General features: G+C 47.0%; 6 protein-coding genes across 6 annotated transcripts; 3 read left to right on the top strand and 3 right to left on the bottom strand.

Annotated features, from left to right (window-relative positions):
- Positions 1-313: 313 nt before the first annotated feature.
- On the top strand, positions 314-2,108 carry K444DRAFT_650580 (uncharacterized protein). Its single transcript, XM_024885648.1, has 5 exons — positions 314-1,147; positions 1,197-1,411; positions 1,469-1,561; positions 1,614-1,639; positions 1,698-2,108. Exons 1-5 carry the CDS (start codon positions 484-486, stop codon positions 1,708-1,710), a joined length of 1,011 nt encoding a protein of 336 aa, XP_024741888.1. The 5' UTR covers positions 314-483; the 3' UTR covers positions 1,711-2,108.
- Positions 2,109-2,341: 233 nt separating this feature from the next.
- On the top strand, positions 2,342-3,563 carry K444DRAFT_554426 (uncharacterized protein). Its single transcript, XM_024876650.1, has 3 exons — positions 2,342-2,714; positions 2,768-3,063; positions 3,126-3,563. Exons 1-3 carry the CDS (start codon positions 2,682-2,684, stop codon positions 3,214-3,216), a joined length of 420 nt encoding a protein of 139 aa, XP_024741887.1. The 5' UTR covers positions 2,342-2,681; the 3' UTR covers positions 3,217-3,563.
- Positions 3,564-6,192: 2,629 nt separating this feature from the next.
- K444DRAFT_640687 (short-chain dehydrogenase/reductase-like protein) lies at positions 6,193-7,274 on the top strand (the record flags this gene model as incomplete). Its single annotated transcript, XM_024884519.1, has 2 exons — positions 6,193-6,229; positions 6,301-7,274. 2 exons carry the CDS (start codon positions 6,193-6,195, stop codon positions 7,272-7,274), a joined length of 1,011 nt encoding a protein of 336 aa, XP_024741886.1.
- Positions 7,275-7,379: 105 nt separating this feature from the next.
- Positions 7,380-8,264, bottom strand: K444DRAFT_210339 (uncharacterized protein). Its single transcript, XM_024871077.1, has 2 exons — positions 7,532-8,264; positions 7,380-7,439 (listed from the first exon to the last, which is right to left on the bottom strand). Exon 1 carries the CDS (start codon positions 8,162-8,164, stop codon positions 7,577-7,579), a length of 588 nt encoding a protein of 195 aa, XP_024741885.1. The 5' UTR covers positions 8,165-8,264; the 3' UTR covers positions 7,380-7,439; positions 7,532-7,576.
- A 777-nt stretch (positions 8,265-9,041) lies between these two features.
- On the bottom strand, positions 9,042-10,563 carry K444DRAFT_650575 (HAD-like protein). The gene is made up of 2 exons (XM_024885647.1): positions 10,131-10,563; positions 9,042-10,079 (listed from the first exon to the last, which is right to left on the bottom strand). The coding sequence occupies exons 1-2, from the start codon at positions 10,140-10,142 to the stop codon at positions 9,351-9,353; spliced, it is 741 nt and encodes a 246-aa protein (XP_024741884.1). The 5' UTR covers positions 10,143-10,563; the 3' UTR covers positions 9,042-9,350.
- Positions 10,564-11,734: 1,171 nt separating this feature from the next.
- On the bottom strand, positions 11,735-12,982 carry K444DRAFT_582572 (uncharacterized protein). Its single transcript, XM_024877803.1, has 3 exons — positions 12,611-12,982; positions 12,320-12,540; positions 11,735-12,250 (listed from the first exon to the last, which is right to left on the bottom strand). The coding sequence occupies exons 1-3, from the start codon at positions 12,761-12,763 to the stop codon at positions 11,851-11,853; spliced, it is 774 nt and encodes a 257-aa protein (XP_024741883.1). The 5' UTR covers positions 12,764-12,982; the 3' UTR covers positions 11,735-11,850.
- Between the last annotated feature and the right edge of the window lie 32 nt (positions 12,983-13,014).

Below are 13,014 nucleotides of genomic sequence, written 5' to 3'. Positions count from 1 at the left end.
TTAACGTTGAGCGATCCCGAAGGCCTCTGTGCAACGACACTGATGGTGCTCGCCGAAATGTTGCCCTTCCCGGTTTAGTCAGGGAAATCCAAAGTGCACTGCATGGAGAAGTTTGATGATCATTGTTGTGGGGAGGGTATCGTGATGGCTGAACGTTGTTGAGGGAAATCGATGTCCTGGGGGGAGGGAAGGGGCGATCAATTTCCCCGCGCACCCCGCTTTCGGGAGAGTTCACCGAAAAAGGAAATTATGTTAGGAGCTTATTTCCCTTTTCTATCAGGAGGTATTACAACAGTGCACTACTTCGCATCCTCTTTCTATCTCTTCAGGAGAGACCCGCCACTTTTGGAATTCATTGTATACAAAATACACCTCCCTTCTCAGATTTAATTACTCGTTTCCATTTTTGCTTTCATACTTTCGATTTATTCAAGTTCCGACACACACAAGCACCCTTGACATCGCACCTCTAAAACACACAAGATGCCTGACATTAACACATTTAATGGAGCATCTGCAGAAGAAGGACCAGTGACAGAGAAGCAATTCGTCACCGATGGACTCCTTCCCCAAGAGCAAGTCGGTCGACTTCGACCTTCAGACCCGAACCTACCTATCGAGGAACTACGGGAGCGTCTAGAGAAAGACAACTACCTCTTCCTGAAAGGACTGCTACCTCAACAAGACGTTTTGAAAGCCCGAGAGGAGTATTTCAAATTCTTGTCGCCAAGTGGTGTCCTCAAACCCGGCACTGAGCCAGTCGAGGGCATTTTCGACCTGGGTAAAGACATTGCCGGCTTCCCCGGGATAGGTGCTGGAGAGACCGGTGAGAATGGACGACCTGGGGGCAACCAAGCAGCTGTGTTCGTTGATCTCGCCTTGCAAGCACACACCGAAGACTGGTATGCAGAAGATTTCTGCAAGCATCCTGCCCTGAGCAGCTTCATCGCAAAGCTCACCGGATGGGGTGATAACACCATGATGTTCCGAAGGTCATTGCTCAGGAACAATATCCCTGGTGCACATGCCATCGGCGTCCATTATGACCAGATATTTTTGAGACACGGGGACATCTCTAATATCACAGCGTGGTGCCCGATGGGAGATATAAAGCTTACAGGTGGCGGCTTGATATACCTCGAGGACAGTGAGTTCATCAACACTTCCGTCCGCCACTTCACTAATGCCACAAACAGGTAAACTGATTGGCCAAGAGATCGAAGCTGAGTTCTTTCGGAAAGCCGAAAAGGCTGGCTTCACAGATGAGGAAGCCAAGAACGCATTCAACAGCAACATGATGGCTACAGGACTTCTCTCGGAAAGCCCTTCGGCGTTTGCCACACAGTTCAATCGACGTTGGCTAGTCAGCTCCTATGAAGCTGGAGACGTTGTGCTACACGATGCCTTTGCTGTGAGCTTGAACAGATTCCGCAAATTGGATGGAGATGGACTGACTAGTTTCTTTCAGATCCACGCTTCAACAATAAATCATGACCCAGAAGGGGTCATTAGATTGGCAACAGATCTGAGATTCTGTGATTCATCGAGGCCCTATGACAAGGTATAACGAAACCCCAAGAATACACTGAAAATATTTGTTAACATTCAAACAGAGATGGTGTAACTTCTATCGAGTGGGGTATGTTGACGCTTGAACACTTGCTCCGAACGAGCCACTTGACTAATATGACAAATAGAGACGGGGTTTAATAGCTAATGCCTCTGGAAGTTAGCAGTTTTCTTGACAGCCCAGCCCTGTTCTTGATGAAATTGTTTTCGTTTTCGTTTTGGACGTCCCTTGAGGCGCACAATCACCGGCCAATCAAATGTCCTTGGTCAACTGTCAAAAGTGATCATCTCTCCCTGTTGCTTTTCCCTGTTTTTCTGCTTCCCATTCCTTCTCATCAGCAGGGTTCGGACATCTTGAACTCCGAAATTCGCGGTGAAGGTTCTCGGAGTTGGCTATGTTACACACAGCCCCTCATTTGTCAAAAGGGGCTTTTAATGATTACTGAACCCCTTCGCCTCTTCTTTGCAAAATAAGCTCGATCACAGTACATTTTTTCGATCACCGGAACTATGAGACATCATGCAAAGGCATGCGCGCCGCGTTTCCCTCACCTCTTCTTTCATCCCGCGACACGACACGCTCGCGATATCAGGTGCTCTTGTGCGAACGTGGCTGCATATTTTCAGGCAGCAACGGCCGTAAGAAAGCGACCCTTGTGGGTGAAGCGAAGGCCCCTTTCGTTCATTGGGCAATTACATTTTGAATGTCTCAACCCCGCACGAAGACGATCCCAAGATGCAAAAGAAACATCGGGATTGATAACATGTCTCAGGAACACTCAACTCGTAGGAAAATGAGTCACTGGCTTTTCTCCATGAAAGTATGTGGCTTGGTGCTTTGACCATGAATCGGAGAACAAATTGTCTCAATTCATATGTAGGATTGGGATATAAGGCTGAGGTTTCTCCTCGAATTGAGGCAGATATCACATTTCAACCAGATCTCATATTCACTGCGTCTTACACCATACACTTTCTTCCCAAGACAGAATACATCTGAACTCCTTTCCTAAATCCAATCCTCCTTCTACCCTACTCAACACAACCCAATACTCCGAACTCACGACGAAACCACAAACTCAACTCAAGTACTCCCAAACAAATTGCAAGCAATGGCCGAAACTCCCGACAAGATGGAACCTGGTGTTCGTATCCCTTCCCCCCTCTAACTTCACTTTCTCAACTAACAGTTCATCAGATGATCACCTGGACCGAAATCCCCTGCACCGACCTCGAGCGCATCCAAACCTTCTACTCCACCGTCTTCGGCTGGAACGTCACCCCCAGCCTCGGCGGCAGCGAGGACTTCTCCATGTTCAGCAAAGGCGCTACCCACGGCAGTTTCATCAAGCTCGCCCCCCACAACTTCCTCTCTCCCGGCATCCACCCCGAGAATCCTGACGCAGCTCGTATTGCACTACGTGTTACGATCAACGTTGAGAGTGTGGATGAGAAGTTGAAGGAGATTGAGAAGGCTGGTGGAAGTTTGTACATGTACGTCGCACCTTCGTTCCATCACTTTTGTGGACGAGCGCTGATTTCGATGAAACATACAGCCCGAAGAAGGCCATCCCAGGTGACATGGGCTTTGTTGCCTATTTCCTCGACACCGAGAAGAACGTTATGGGTGTCTGGTCTATGAAGTAGATACACACTACGTCAACTTATCGAATATGACGAAGTGCATGTCGGGAGTTGGCATGGAGTCTCGTCGTTGTGCGGAACATGGACTTTATTTTCTTCCCGGCTTTTGGGCGATGCTTTTCTCTGCTGGTGCTAGTGGAGAATTGACTTCGACGTGGGATTGGGATTTACATTTGGGCTTGGTGCTTGGTATTCAGATGACTTCTCCTGACATGCAAATGCAAGGCTGAATTACATTAAACTCAAGATATGTACCAGAGTGACGGTTTGCATGAAGAGTGTACTTAAAAGGTAGCTTACCACAGCTGAGACTACTGATCAAACACAAGCTTATGAAAATTACCTGGAGTAATCGTTTTTTTGCTTTTCTTTATAATCCTTTTCTATTCCTGGCTACTCTAATCCATCTTTACTGTACTTTATAAAGTTGCTCTAGCTTAAGTTCAAAAAGGGGCTCGCTTCACTTCCTTAGTTACCCCACCAAACCCCATACAACGCTGAGTGAAATTGCGAGCTGTAAATAAATATATAAACGTATAGAAGACAAAAAATTTCTGCAGAATTATAACAAATTTCCATACCCTAGTATCGCCGTTTTAGTCCCTGTGAAATTATACACGTAGTGGCGCATATCTAGGCGCTCAGGCTGTAGTCGGGTTCTTGTGTTGTACAGGAAGAGCGACAGCTGCTCGCATTTGCGGCCTGAGACGGAAGTCGCGGGAAAGACTACGACAACAATTTCGGGGTAGAACTACTCTTGTTAAACTTAGAATAGCAAAACATATATTAAAGTGCAGATTCTCAAAAATCAAGGAAGGATTTTAGGCATGAGATTACCCCTCATCCATGCGGATACCCCCTGGCAGCACCTGATCAATACATGGGGCATGGCAAGCCACTCGAAATAAAGAGCCACAAGTGAAAATAGTTTGCCCACATTCAAAAGGGTTTATATCCGGGTCACCGCCTAATTGCCTAAATACACGCACTGAATCGTTGTAACATAAACCAATCGGGCATAACTAATGGGAACTTTTGCATGAATAGATACTCTCCCTTTCACCCCGCACCTGTGCCGCCACCGACAGCCTCACTTCTCACACCAAAAGAGACGTTAACTCTTTTAGGTTTCAAGTTAGGCAATAACGAGAATTTCTTCCCACAATAATAAAAATCACATTGTTTCGCTGCTCTCTTGTGCTACAAAATCTCTCCCGGATTATTAAAGGCATATAGTACTTAGTCCCTTGCGACTCTCGACTGCTCAGTTCCAACTATTCTATGATTATAATAACAAGAACATCTTTTTGACTCCAATCTTCTATGTTAGAGCTTAGAAAAGAATTTTGTAAAGGACTGTGAAGTGCGCCTAAATTTTATTCAATATCAATCCACTACCCGGCTTGTAGTCCATTGAAGCAGAGAACCCATAAGTGGTGCAATTGGGCGCGTTACAGCCACGTTGGGAGTGATATAGGATAAAAAAGCAGTGTCTTTTGTAAATTTAAGCACTAATTTCACTCTGATCAAGGTGGAAGCACCTCCGGAGTCCAAAGGAGTCGGACCCACAATCTCCGAGGACAGGAAAATAAATGCGGAGGACGGAACTGTCCACAGGACCGCTCGAAAGCTTGGACCACTGTTTGAAGGCAGCATTCCTTCCACGCCGGAGCTGTAAAAGGCGTACGGAACTCGGGTTTTGGAGCTTTCGTAGTCTAGAAGAATAAATCCGAAGCCGTCGCCCAGGGGTGGCATGTTTGCCAACCACATTGGAGCAGACTCTACCAGTCTGTGGGCAGCAGTAACCTCAGGTAATGGCATTATTGGTGTTCATCTACCGCTTGTGTGCTTGCCCGGATCTGGACTGGCCTACAAGCAATATCTAACTGGGATGAATCAGTTGTGAAGAGGAAAGAGGAGATCCAATGACAGAGCGCAAAGTATCCTGTTAAGCTCTCAGGGGTACTCGCTTAACTTTGACTACAAACACTTCAAGAATTCAAAACCAAAAGTTTGACAAATTTCAAAAAGAACCTGAAGAAGAGAAAAGAAGAATCGTTGAATCCTGATCTTATCGATTTTCTTTCATTATAAGTATTCTATAAACGGTGATATTTTGAAATACTATGTAGTAAACAAATACTAGTGCCCAGGAGCAGTCAAGCTCGTTCTTTGATTCGGCCCGCTTAACGTAATAAGCTGAGGCGGGGTATTGTCGGCCCGACTCAAACAAACCTAAATATAAATAAAAATTACTATATAATGCTAATTATTGTGACGGCGGGATCGAGGCAATGGCCAGGGCTCAAAGATCCAAGAATCTCATGTATTGAAAATACTAAGCTAAAGAGAAGAAGGAGAGAGAGAGGGAAGAAGGAGGGGATAAAAGGAGGGAAGTACTAGCTAAAACTACTGAAACGCCGGCTAGCTAGGTGAAACTAGTCATGTGACAGCCACCCCCCTTTGGCCCCAACCAGCGCCGTCACAATTATTATGACTTATATTAATTGATTCCATGTTCTCAAATACCTAATATCTTTAATAATATAAGAGTTATAAAGTGTATAAATTATTAATAAGTGCCTTATATAATTAATTTTAAAATAGTTAATTAACTATAATACTGATTAAGTACTCTCTTTGATGCTTCTTGAAATTAAGGTTATAATTAAAGTTATTGTAGTCGTAAAAGGGTACCCGATTTGTTACTTTTGAGTCGGACCGACAGTAGACCAGAGACTGTCCATGCAGGTACTGCCCTGCTTATAGTATACGCAGTCTGTAGATTCAAAACCATTTTGCTGCAGAGTTGCCACACAGGACCCCCTTTATAAATAAATAAAATATCAAAAGTGGTGGGAAATGGCATTCGGATGCAGCTCAGTAATATTTGACATCAAATCTTTACAATACTAGATTTCGTTTTATCCATCGATTCCTCAATCAATATTCAAACTGCCGTCATGTCTTGGTTCAACCATGAATACCAATCAGCCCTTTTTCCCGACCTTCAAAAGTTGGACCCTAAATCAATCGTGTCGCAATCGCTCTCTGCAAAATACACGCCGCTCTTCGCGAACCCGAAAGGCCAAGAACGACGTACGGCATTACAAATTATCCAAGATGAAGGTCTGGTCGGCAAGCTCGCTAATAAGGTCTTCGTCGTGACCAGCTGCTCCAATGGAATTGGTATCGAAACTGCTCGCGCTCTATCCGCAACGGGAGCCACTCTCTTCCTGACCGTGCAAAATGTGAAAACTTCCCAGGAAGCGCTCAAAGATATTCTCGAGCCTGGCCGTGTCGAGCTGGTGCAATTGGATCTTGCCTCCCTTGCCAGCGTGAGGGCTGCGGCAGCCAACATTCTGAACCGCACCAGCGTGCTGAACGTCTTGGTCTGCAATGCAGGAATAATGGCCACATCTTGCGGTACCACGGTTTATGGATTCGAGCTGCAGTTTGGCACCAGCCATCTGGGACACTTTCTCCTCTTCGAATTGCTGAAGTCAATAATGCTTTCATCCTCAACGCCGTCTTTCCACTCTCGGGTCATCGCCGTCTCTAGCACCGGCCGTCGTTTCGAGGGCATCAATTTCGGAAACGAGGACTTTAAATCCAATCCTAAGGAATACACGCCACGGGGAGCCTATAGCCAGAGCAAGACGGCGAACATCTACATGACAAAGGAGATTGAACGGCGCTATGGTTCAAGGGGGCTGCACGGAGGGTCCTTGACTCCAGGCGGCATATTTGCGGGAATAGGGAAGCACACCCTTGGGGAAGCCCAAGCTGACTGGCCAAAGAATGAAGTGCTGATGGAGGCCAAGCTGTCTATTGAGCAGGGTGCAGCACTGACTGTATGGGCCTCAATTGGGCATGAATGGGAAGGAAAGGGGGGCTTTTACCTTGAGAAACTTCAAAGGGCACCTCTGCATCCTGATCCTACGGATGGGGAATACTTGCCGTTCATTCCAGGGTACGCCCCGCATGCTTTTGATCAGGAGAAGGCAGGGAGATTGTGGACCAATTCTCTGAAGATGGTCGGGCTCGAGAATAGCGAATAACAGAAAGCTTCAAGAGGCTTGTCTCTTGGAGCTCTGAATGAAGTTGCACTTCTTCTCGATCAAGATCCATATTGTGTTCGTAGGTACAGCTGGTACCCATGTAATTGAGAAATGCGTTCACTTGTAATTTTGACCACTGAACGGAACAACAGGGCGGCTGTTATTCTGAATGTCTCGCGACAACACTCGCGCTAGCGTTACAAAGTCTCTCGAGCATTGGAGTACAGATACAATAGACATTGCGGAATTATACATACTTGAATACACATCTCCCCCAAAACCTCAATCCAAACATCCATTCATCACCCCGCCAAAGCCTTCCCAATCAACTCCTTACTCGTATCTGACATCGGTATCGCCAACGCCAATTCATGCCCCCTCTCGCTCATCTTTCCCCACGTCTTCCTCAATATATCGATTATCTTTTTCTCGTCATGCTCCTTCTCGAAAGCCTCAAACTGATCATCCAAAAACACTAAACACGCCACATCCTCCAGAATCTGCGTCTCCTCGTTCTTCTTCAAGTCCTCTTTCCTTATCAGTTTCGCCACCTTCTCCGCCTCCTCCGCGGTAAAATTACAGCCCACACATATGGCGGACGCTAGATCCGCCTGCCTCTTCTTCAGGAATGTCCTCCAGTTCAAATACCCCGCCTTGGTCATCGGATACGAATCGCGAGGGATCTCCCAGCGGCGGAAATGCTGCGCTCGTATGGCGACTTTGAGGATCGGTGATGCATCTGGGGAGCGCAGGGAAAGGTAGTGTGTCATTTTCTGGGCGTAGTGCAGCTCGTAGGGGACGTCTTTGCCGTCGACGATGGCAATGTTTGGGTCTTGGGAGTGTGCTTCGTCGATGAGGGATATTGCCGCTTCGTAGTTTTCTGCCGCCATTTTGGAGGGCGTGAGGAGGTTAAGGGAGTATTGGGGATGTGTAAGGTATGTTGTAGGATGTGTACCTAGGAATTGAGGTCAATTGGAGCATCTGGAGGCGGAGATGTAGGAGATGAAGTTATTCGAAGGCGGGGTACGATAAGATAAGCTACATTCACGTGATCAACCCAATTTCCCATTTTTCTCTCCATACTCGAAATCAACTTCACATTTGAAATCCTGCTCCCAAAATGCCACTATGTCTATATCTATGCAGCGATCTTCTTTCAAGACCGCGGGCTCAGGAGTCGGAGGGAAGGGAGATCTTCAAGCATTCCGTCATTAGGATGCGTATCTTTGAGCATTGAGTGTACATTTCAAACTAGCATTTTCCTACAGCGTTCAATGCACTTGAAACCCTGTTTAGTTGACCTTGACAATCTACTTTGTCTCCTCTTGGAGCTTCATCTGGTTGGCAGCCTATTGCGTCCCCCAATGGGCTCTTAGCCAATCTCAAAGTTTGTCAGCACCACATCTACAAGGACGTTAAGGTTCGGTGTAAAGTCGTATCTCCCCTGTTCTGTAGCAGTGAGTTCCTGGGTTCGTGCCACCTTTTGCAAAGTCTTGATAGTACGTAGCATGTTCAAGGTGGGCAGCTAGGTCTTTTGCTGTGTATGATTTCCGTCGAGAATAGACCAACTATGTTAATTTCTAGTAGCTGTCAATGTCTCGGAGCTTATAAAGCAGAGTCTTACCTCCTTTTACAGACTCAGCCCACTGAAGAAATTTAGCCACTGTTCTTCGATCACCATATTTCCTAAACTCTTCCGGCCAAGAGTCTAGACTTAACTCAAGTGCATCAACGAGAAAGTGCGCCGGGTGGTAAATGGGGTCAGATAGAGAGAGATTTGTTTGCCTCCAGCTTGTGGAGGAGATGTAAATATGCACGGGGATGGTCCGGTGACAGATGATCCGCGTTGTAATGGTACACTCGATTTCCACCAATACTTATTGCTTATGTGCGTGAGAACATTTTAAAGAATAAGTATTTTTGAGATCAAAGCAACTCATCAAGATAAACTAAGGAAACGGGAGAATGAATAAACACGCTGTCTACCATCTTGACGCCTATCTATCGAGTGTAACCCGTATTTATGGCTCAATGCTTGCCAGCAACTTCGCAAGGACAGCTCAAGGAACAGTTCCTCTAAACCTCTCCACTCTCAATCTTATCCAAGCATCCCTCAAACTCACTCCAATCCTTCATAACAACCACACAACCCGCATCGGTCAACACCTGCCTCATCTTCTCTTCCTCATCTTTCTCATAGCTCCCCGTATACCCAATCGTCTTAATATTCGCCCTAAATGCGGCTGTCGCACCGGACTTGCTATCCTCAACCGCAACACACTCCTCGGCCGTCTTACCCAGGACCTTCATCGCATGCAGATAAATTGCGGGATCCGGCTTACTAGTCGGTTTCTCCAGGGAAGTAGCAGCAGAGAACACATGCTCGCCCGCAAAGTACTTATCCTGGCCCACCTTATCGATGCTCGCCTGGACTCTCCTAAGCGCACTGGAGCTCACAACAGCTAAGTGGTACTTCCCATGCTGCTCCAGCTTCTCCAGCTCGTGGTCCACGCCTTCGCATGGCTTGAGCTTCTCCTTCAGCTTTGCGATGACCGCGTCCTCTTCGCGGGTCACGTAGGTCTCGAGCTCGGCGTCCGACATCTCGTATTTGTACTTGGCTTTGAGGGAGACCATCATGCCGCGGAAGTTCTGCCCGACGAAATCGGAGAGCAGTTGCGGACCGGTATAGCGGTCGGGGATGTCGCGCGATGCGAGGATCTCGTTGGCGAGCTCGGCGCAGGCTTCGAAGGCGAGGGATTCGGAGAGGACGAGGGTGTTGTCGCAGTCGAAGAGGAGGGTGGTGATCTGTTGGGTGTCAGCTCTGTTCTGTGGAGGGTGGGAGAGGGGTGTACTGACCTTAGGAGCCATCTTGACGACTTGATTGAGGATCAGTTGATGTCTTTCGAAGTGGAACTTGATGGGATGTTTGAATTGATGGTGTTGCTGTCGTCCGGTTGCTCAATTGACGTGGGATGGCTTTCCTTCCAGCAGGGGAGAAAGTGATTATGTAGCTGTCCGAAGTTCGCGAGGCTGAATCTATCCAAATTCTTTTCAAATAGCCGCCGGGCGTTGACGGAATCTACACTCTTTCTTGGGAACAAAGCGTTGAGTGTTGACGGTGAGGAGACGAACCCGAGAGGCCACACTTCGGGCCGTACTAGGGTCAACCCCACAACACCTTGCTTTCATGCTGATCTTGGTGGCATTGACTTGTGAAGAGGGGGCGTTCCGCTGCGGCCAGGGTTTGTAGAAGGATCCACTAGCCAACCGCCCAAACCCCCTAACCGCCCACCCCCAAAGTATGATTCTTTATTATCTTTATTATAATTGCAAATCCTGTGTCATATCGATACTTTATAGTCTTTCAATATCCAAACAGCTATGCGTCTGTTTAAAACTAGTAATGCGGCTAGAATCGACTATGGTAGTGTTTCCATTGTTTTTGCCCCGCTATTAAAACCCCTCACTAGAGGCATTTACTTCATACCCCTCTCAAGACACTAAAATTTTGAGATTTTTCTAAAGCACTGGGAAAGTGCTTGAAATTTTAAGAACCACTATAGTATACTAAGGTCGTTGATCACGAATATCTACTCAATATTTCGGTTTTACTCCGTTGTTGTGGTGAAATGGAGTGGGCGCTTGGGGGTATGGGCGGTTGGCTAGTGGATCCTTCTACCTCGCTTACACTTTTTCTCTCGACTTCAAACATTTATAAATTTAATACGATAATAACAGATCTATATCCTCTTATACTCTATTAATACACCTTTTATATTACAAGTATATAAAGTTTTTATGCATTTATATAAAGCTTCAGCAAATTAATATAATCTAGAAGAGATGGCCTTTTAATGTTCCCATATTTTTAGCGCGGTACAGCCCTAGGAACGGATGCAACGTACAGTAGTGGAGTCGCAACAGGCTGGGGTTTCCATTCGTCCAGCAGACCGGGCGCAGCCGTCCTTGGCAGCTACGACCCCTAGCCCTAAACCCGTTTGGATCGACACTGCCTCCATCTGAGCGAAGGAAAGAAGGGTGCTGATTCTCAACAGCGGGCAATTTCATGTGCTAAGCCTTCCTTCAGTTACACATGTGCAAATTGGCCAGAGTGATTCGTGAGACAGAGAGATCCGCGGATTGGGCCGCGAGGAAGGAGACACCCCAGTGCAGATCAAGCTTGCTTCGGCCCGAGGATTGGGAATGGGTAAATGGAGGTCAGCCTCGAAGATACACCTACACAAATTCGAATCCGGGGCGGATTCCGAGTGGCTTGTGAAAGATGGGAATTTGGAGGTGTGGAGGGGTTGAAATGAGGGGCCCTTAGGACGGGAGTTCGTCAATAAACAGTGACAGCATGATGAGGTGACTTCACCAAACTCTCCTGGCACTCGAACCTCCACCTCTCAGAACTTACCGTGCAACACTGGAATCCTTCGTTGTTTCTTGCACTGAGGGATGCCGACCAAGAATCTTCTATTTGCACATCTATTGGTATCAACACGGCGAACCCGAAATCATGTCCAAAACGCCTTTGTGCATGCATGCCCACCTGCCCATATTTTTACAACGCCACTCATACATTGTCGTATCTCGCATCAGGAAACTGAAGTCGTCCTCCAGGTCCACTGTTAACTGGTGCTGAGCCAGTATAACCAGTATAACTGGTTGGCTCATCATGGACTTGAGGTGGTTGATATCCTCCGCTTGTATAACTTGGTGCATCATATCCACCTCCCACCGATGAAGATCCAGCACCATAGCCACTACCTTCATGGTGGTCTGGAAGTTCATGCTCATCCACATTGTGGACAGGTGCGTACTCGTCGTCATGAGGAGCCGTTGAGAATGCCTCCTTGTCCGGATCGATCATGTTTGCATTGTGGGGCGCTCTCGAGGCTCCTGGGAGATAGCCTTCGCGGCGGAAATAAATGTAGCCATAGACCGACATCAATGCTGTTAAGCACCAGAACAACCTATTTTCATAATTAGCGCATGCCGCCTATCCGTGGAAAAATCAATCGGGGGTTCGCAAATTTACGCACCAGATGAAGACACCCATTCCAACAATAGCTTTGCTAGCACCGCACGCACCTTTGCATTTCCCACTCGAGTTATAGCTTGCTTGCGAGGCAAATGCAGAGATCCAGAGGAATGCAAACAGGATATCCACGATTGTAAAGGCGAGGGGAGGGCCGAATTTGCGGGTGCGAGGAAAGCGAGGAGTCATTGTCAAATAAATGATGGCCGGGATTGTCAAGAAGCACTGTATTAATCAATAATTAGCTTCGTGTAGCCTGCAGATGGTGTCTTTGCAGACATATGGGGCTGCTTACAAGGCCAAAATACCAGCCAGGTCTGCCATCGATACTTGACGCCTTGTTGAAAACAACAATCTCAATGACCCAAGAAACGACAATGAAGGCCACTTGAGTGATATGCACACCCAGCTTTATCTTCTGGATGTTGTGGACGTCGAATTCGACCATTGTGGAAACCTGTCACACTGTCTCGAATTTTGTTTTGAGGTTGTCGAGCGGAGGTTGTTTATCGTTGGAAGGTCTGCGAATTTTGTAGATTGCTTGTAGAGGAGGGAAGGGGAGGAGGGTCGGTATACCGATTAAGAGGCAAATAAGTGAATATTGTGCAGAGAAAGAACGAGAGTGCGTGGTGGTCTGACGGAGTCAAGGAGGGAGGCTCAGTTCGACGCGTTGCTCAAAGGCTGCAGCTCAGCTCGCTC

Source organism: Hyaloscypha bicolor, assembly GCF_002865645.1.
Source record: "Hyaloscypha bicolor E unplaced genomic scaffold K444scaffold_17, whole genome shotgun sequence".
Classification (NCBI taxonomy): domain Eukaryota; kingdom Fungi; phylum Ascomycota; class Leotiomycetes; order Helotiales; family Hyaloscyphaceae; genus Hyaloscypha; species Hyaloscypha bicolor.
Note: the sequence above shows the minus strand (reverse complement) of the source record. Positions and strands in the feature narration are given on the sequence as shown.

What these genes read in the sequence shown, in the direction of transcription:
- K444DRAFT_582572 (XM_024877803.1), bottom strand. Translation starts at nt 12,763, where the DNA reads ATGGTCGAATTCGACGTCCACAACATCCAGAAGATAAAGCTGGGTGTG. An exon ending in CTGGCTGGTATTTTGGCCTT is followed by an intron (nt 12,541 to 12,610) that starts GTAAGCAGCCCC and finishes TGATTAATACAG; the next exon opens with TGCTTCTTGACAATCCCGGC. An exon ending in GGAATGGGTGTCTTCATCTG is followed by an intron (nt 12,251 to 12,319) that starts GTGCGTAAATTT and finishes TTATGAAAATAG; the next exon opens with GTTGTTCTGGTGCTTAACAG.
- K444DRAFT_650580 (XM_024885648.1), top strand. Translation starts at nt 484, where the DNA reads ATGCCTGACATTAACACATTTAATGGAGCATCTGCAGAAGAAGGACCA. An exon ending in TGCTACACGATGCCTTTGCT is followed by an intron (nt 1,412 to 1,468) that starts GTGAGCTTGAAC and finishes AGTTTCTTTCAG; the next exon opens with ATCCACGCTTCAACAATAAA. An exon ending in CATCGAGGCCCTATGACAAG is followed by an intron (nt 1,562 to 1,613) that starts GTATAACGAAAC and finishes ACATTCAAACAG; the next exon opens with AGATGGTGTAACTTCTATCG.
- K444DRAFT_554426 (XM_024876650.1), top strand. Translation starts at nt 2,682, where the DNA reads ATGGCCGAAACTCCCGACAAGATGGAACCTGGT. An exon ending in CCGACAAGATGGAACCTGGT is followed by an intron (nt 2,715 to 2,767) that starts GTTCGTATCCCT and finishes ACAGTTCATCAG; the next exon opens with ATGATCACCTGGACCGAAAT. An exon ending in GCTGGTGGAAGTTTGTACAT is followed by an intron (nt 3,064 to 3,125) that starts GTACGTCGCACC and finishes TGAAACATACAG; the next exon opens with CCCGAAGAAGGCCATCCCAG.
- K444DRAFT_210339 (XM_024871077.1), bottom strand. Translation starts at nt 8,164, where the DNA reads ATGGCGGCAGAAAACTACGAAGCGGCAATATCCCTCATCGACGAAGCA.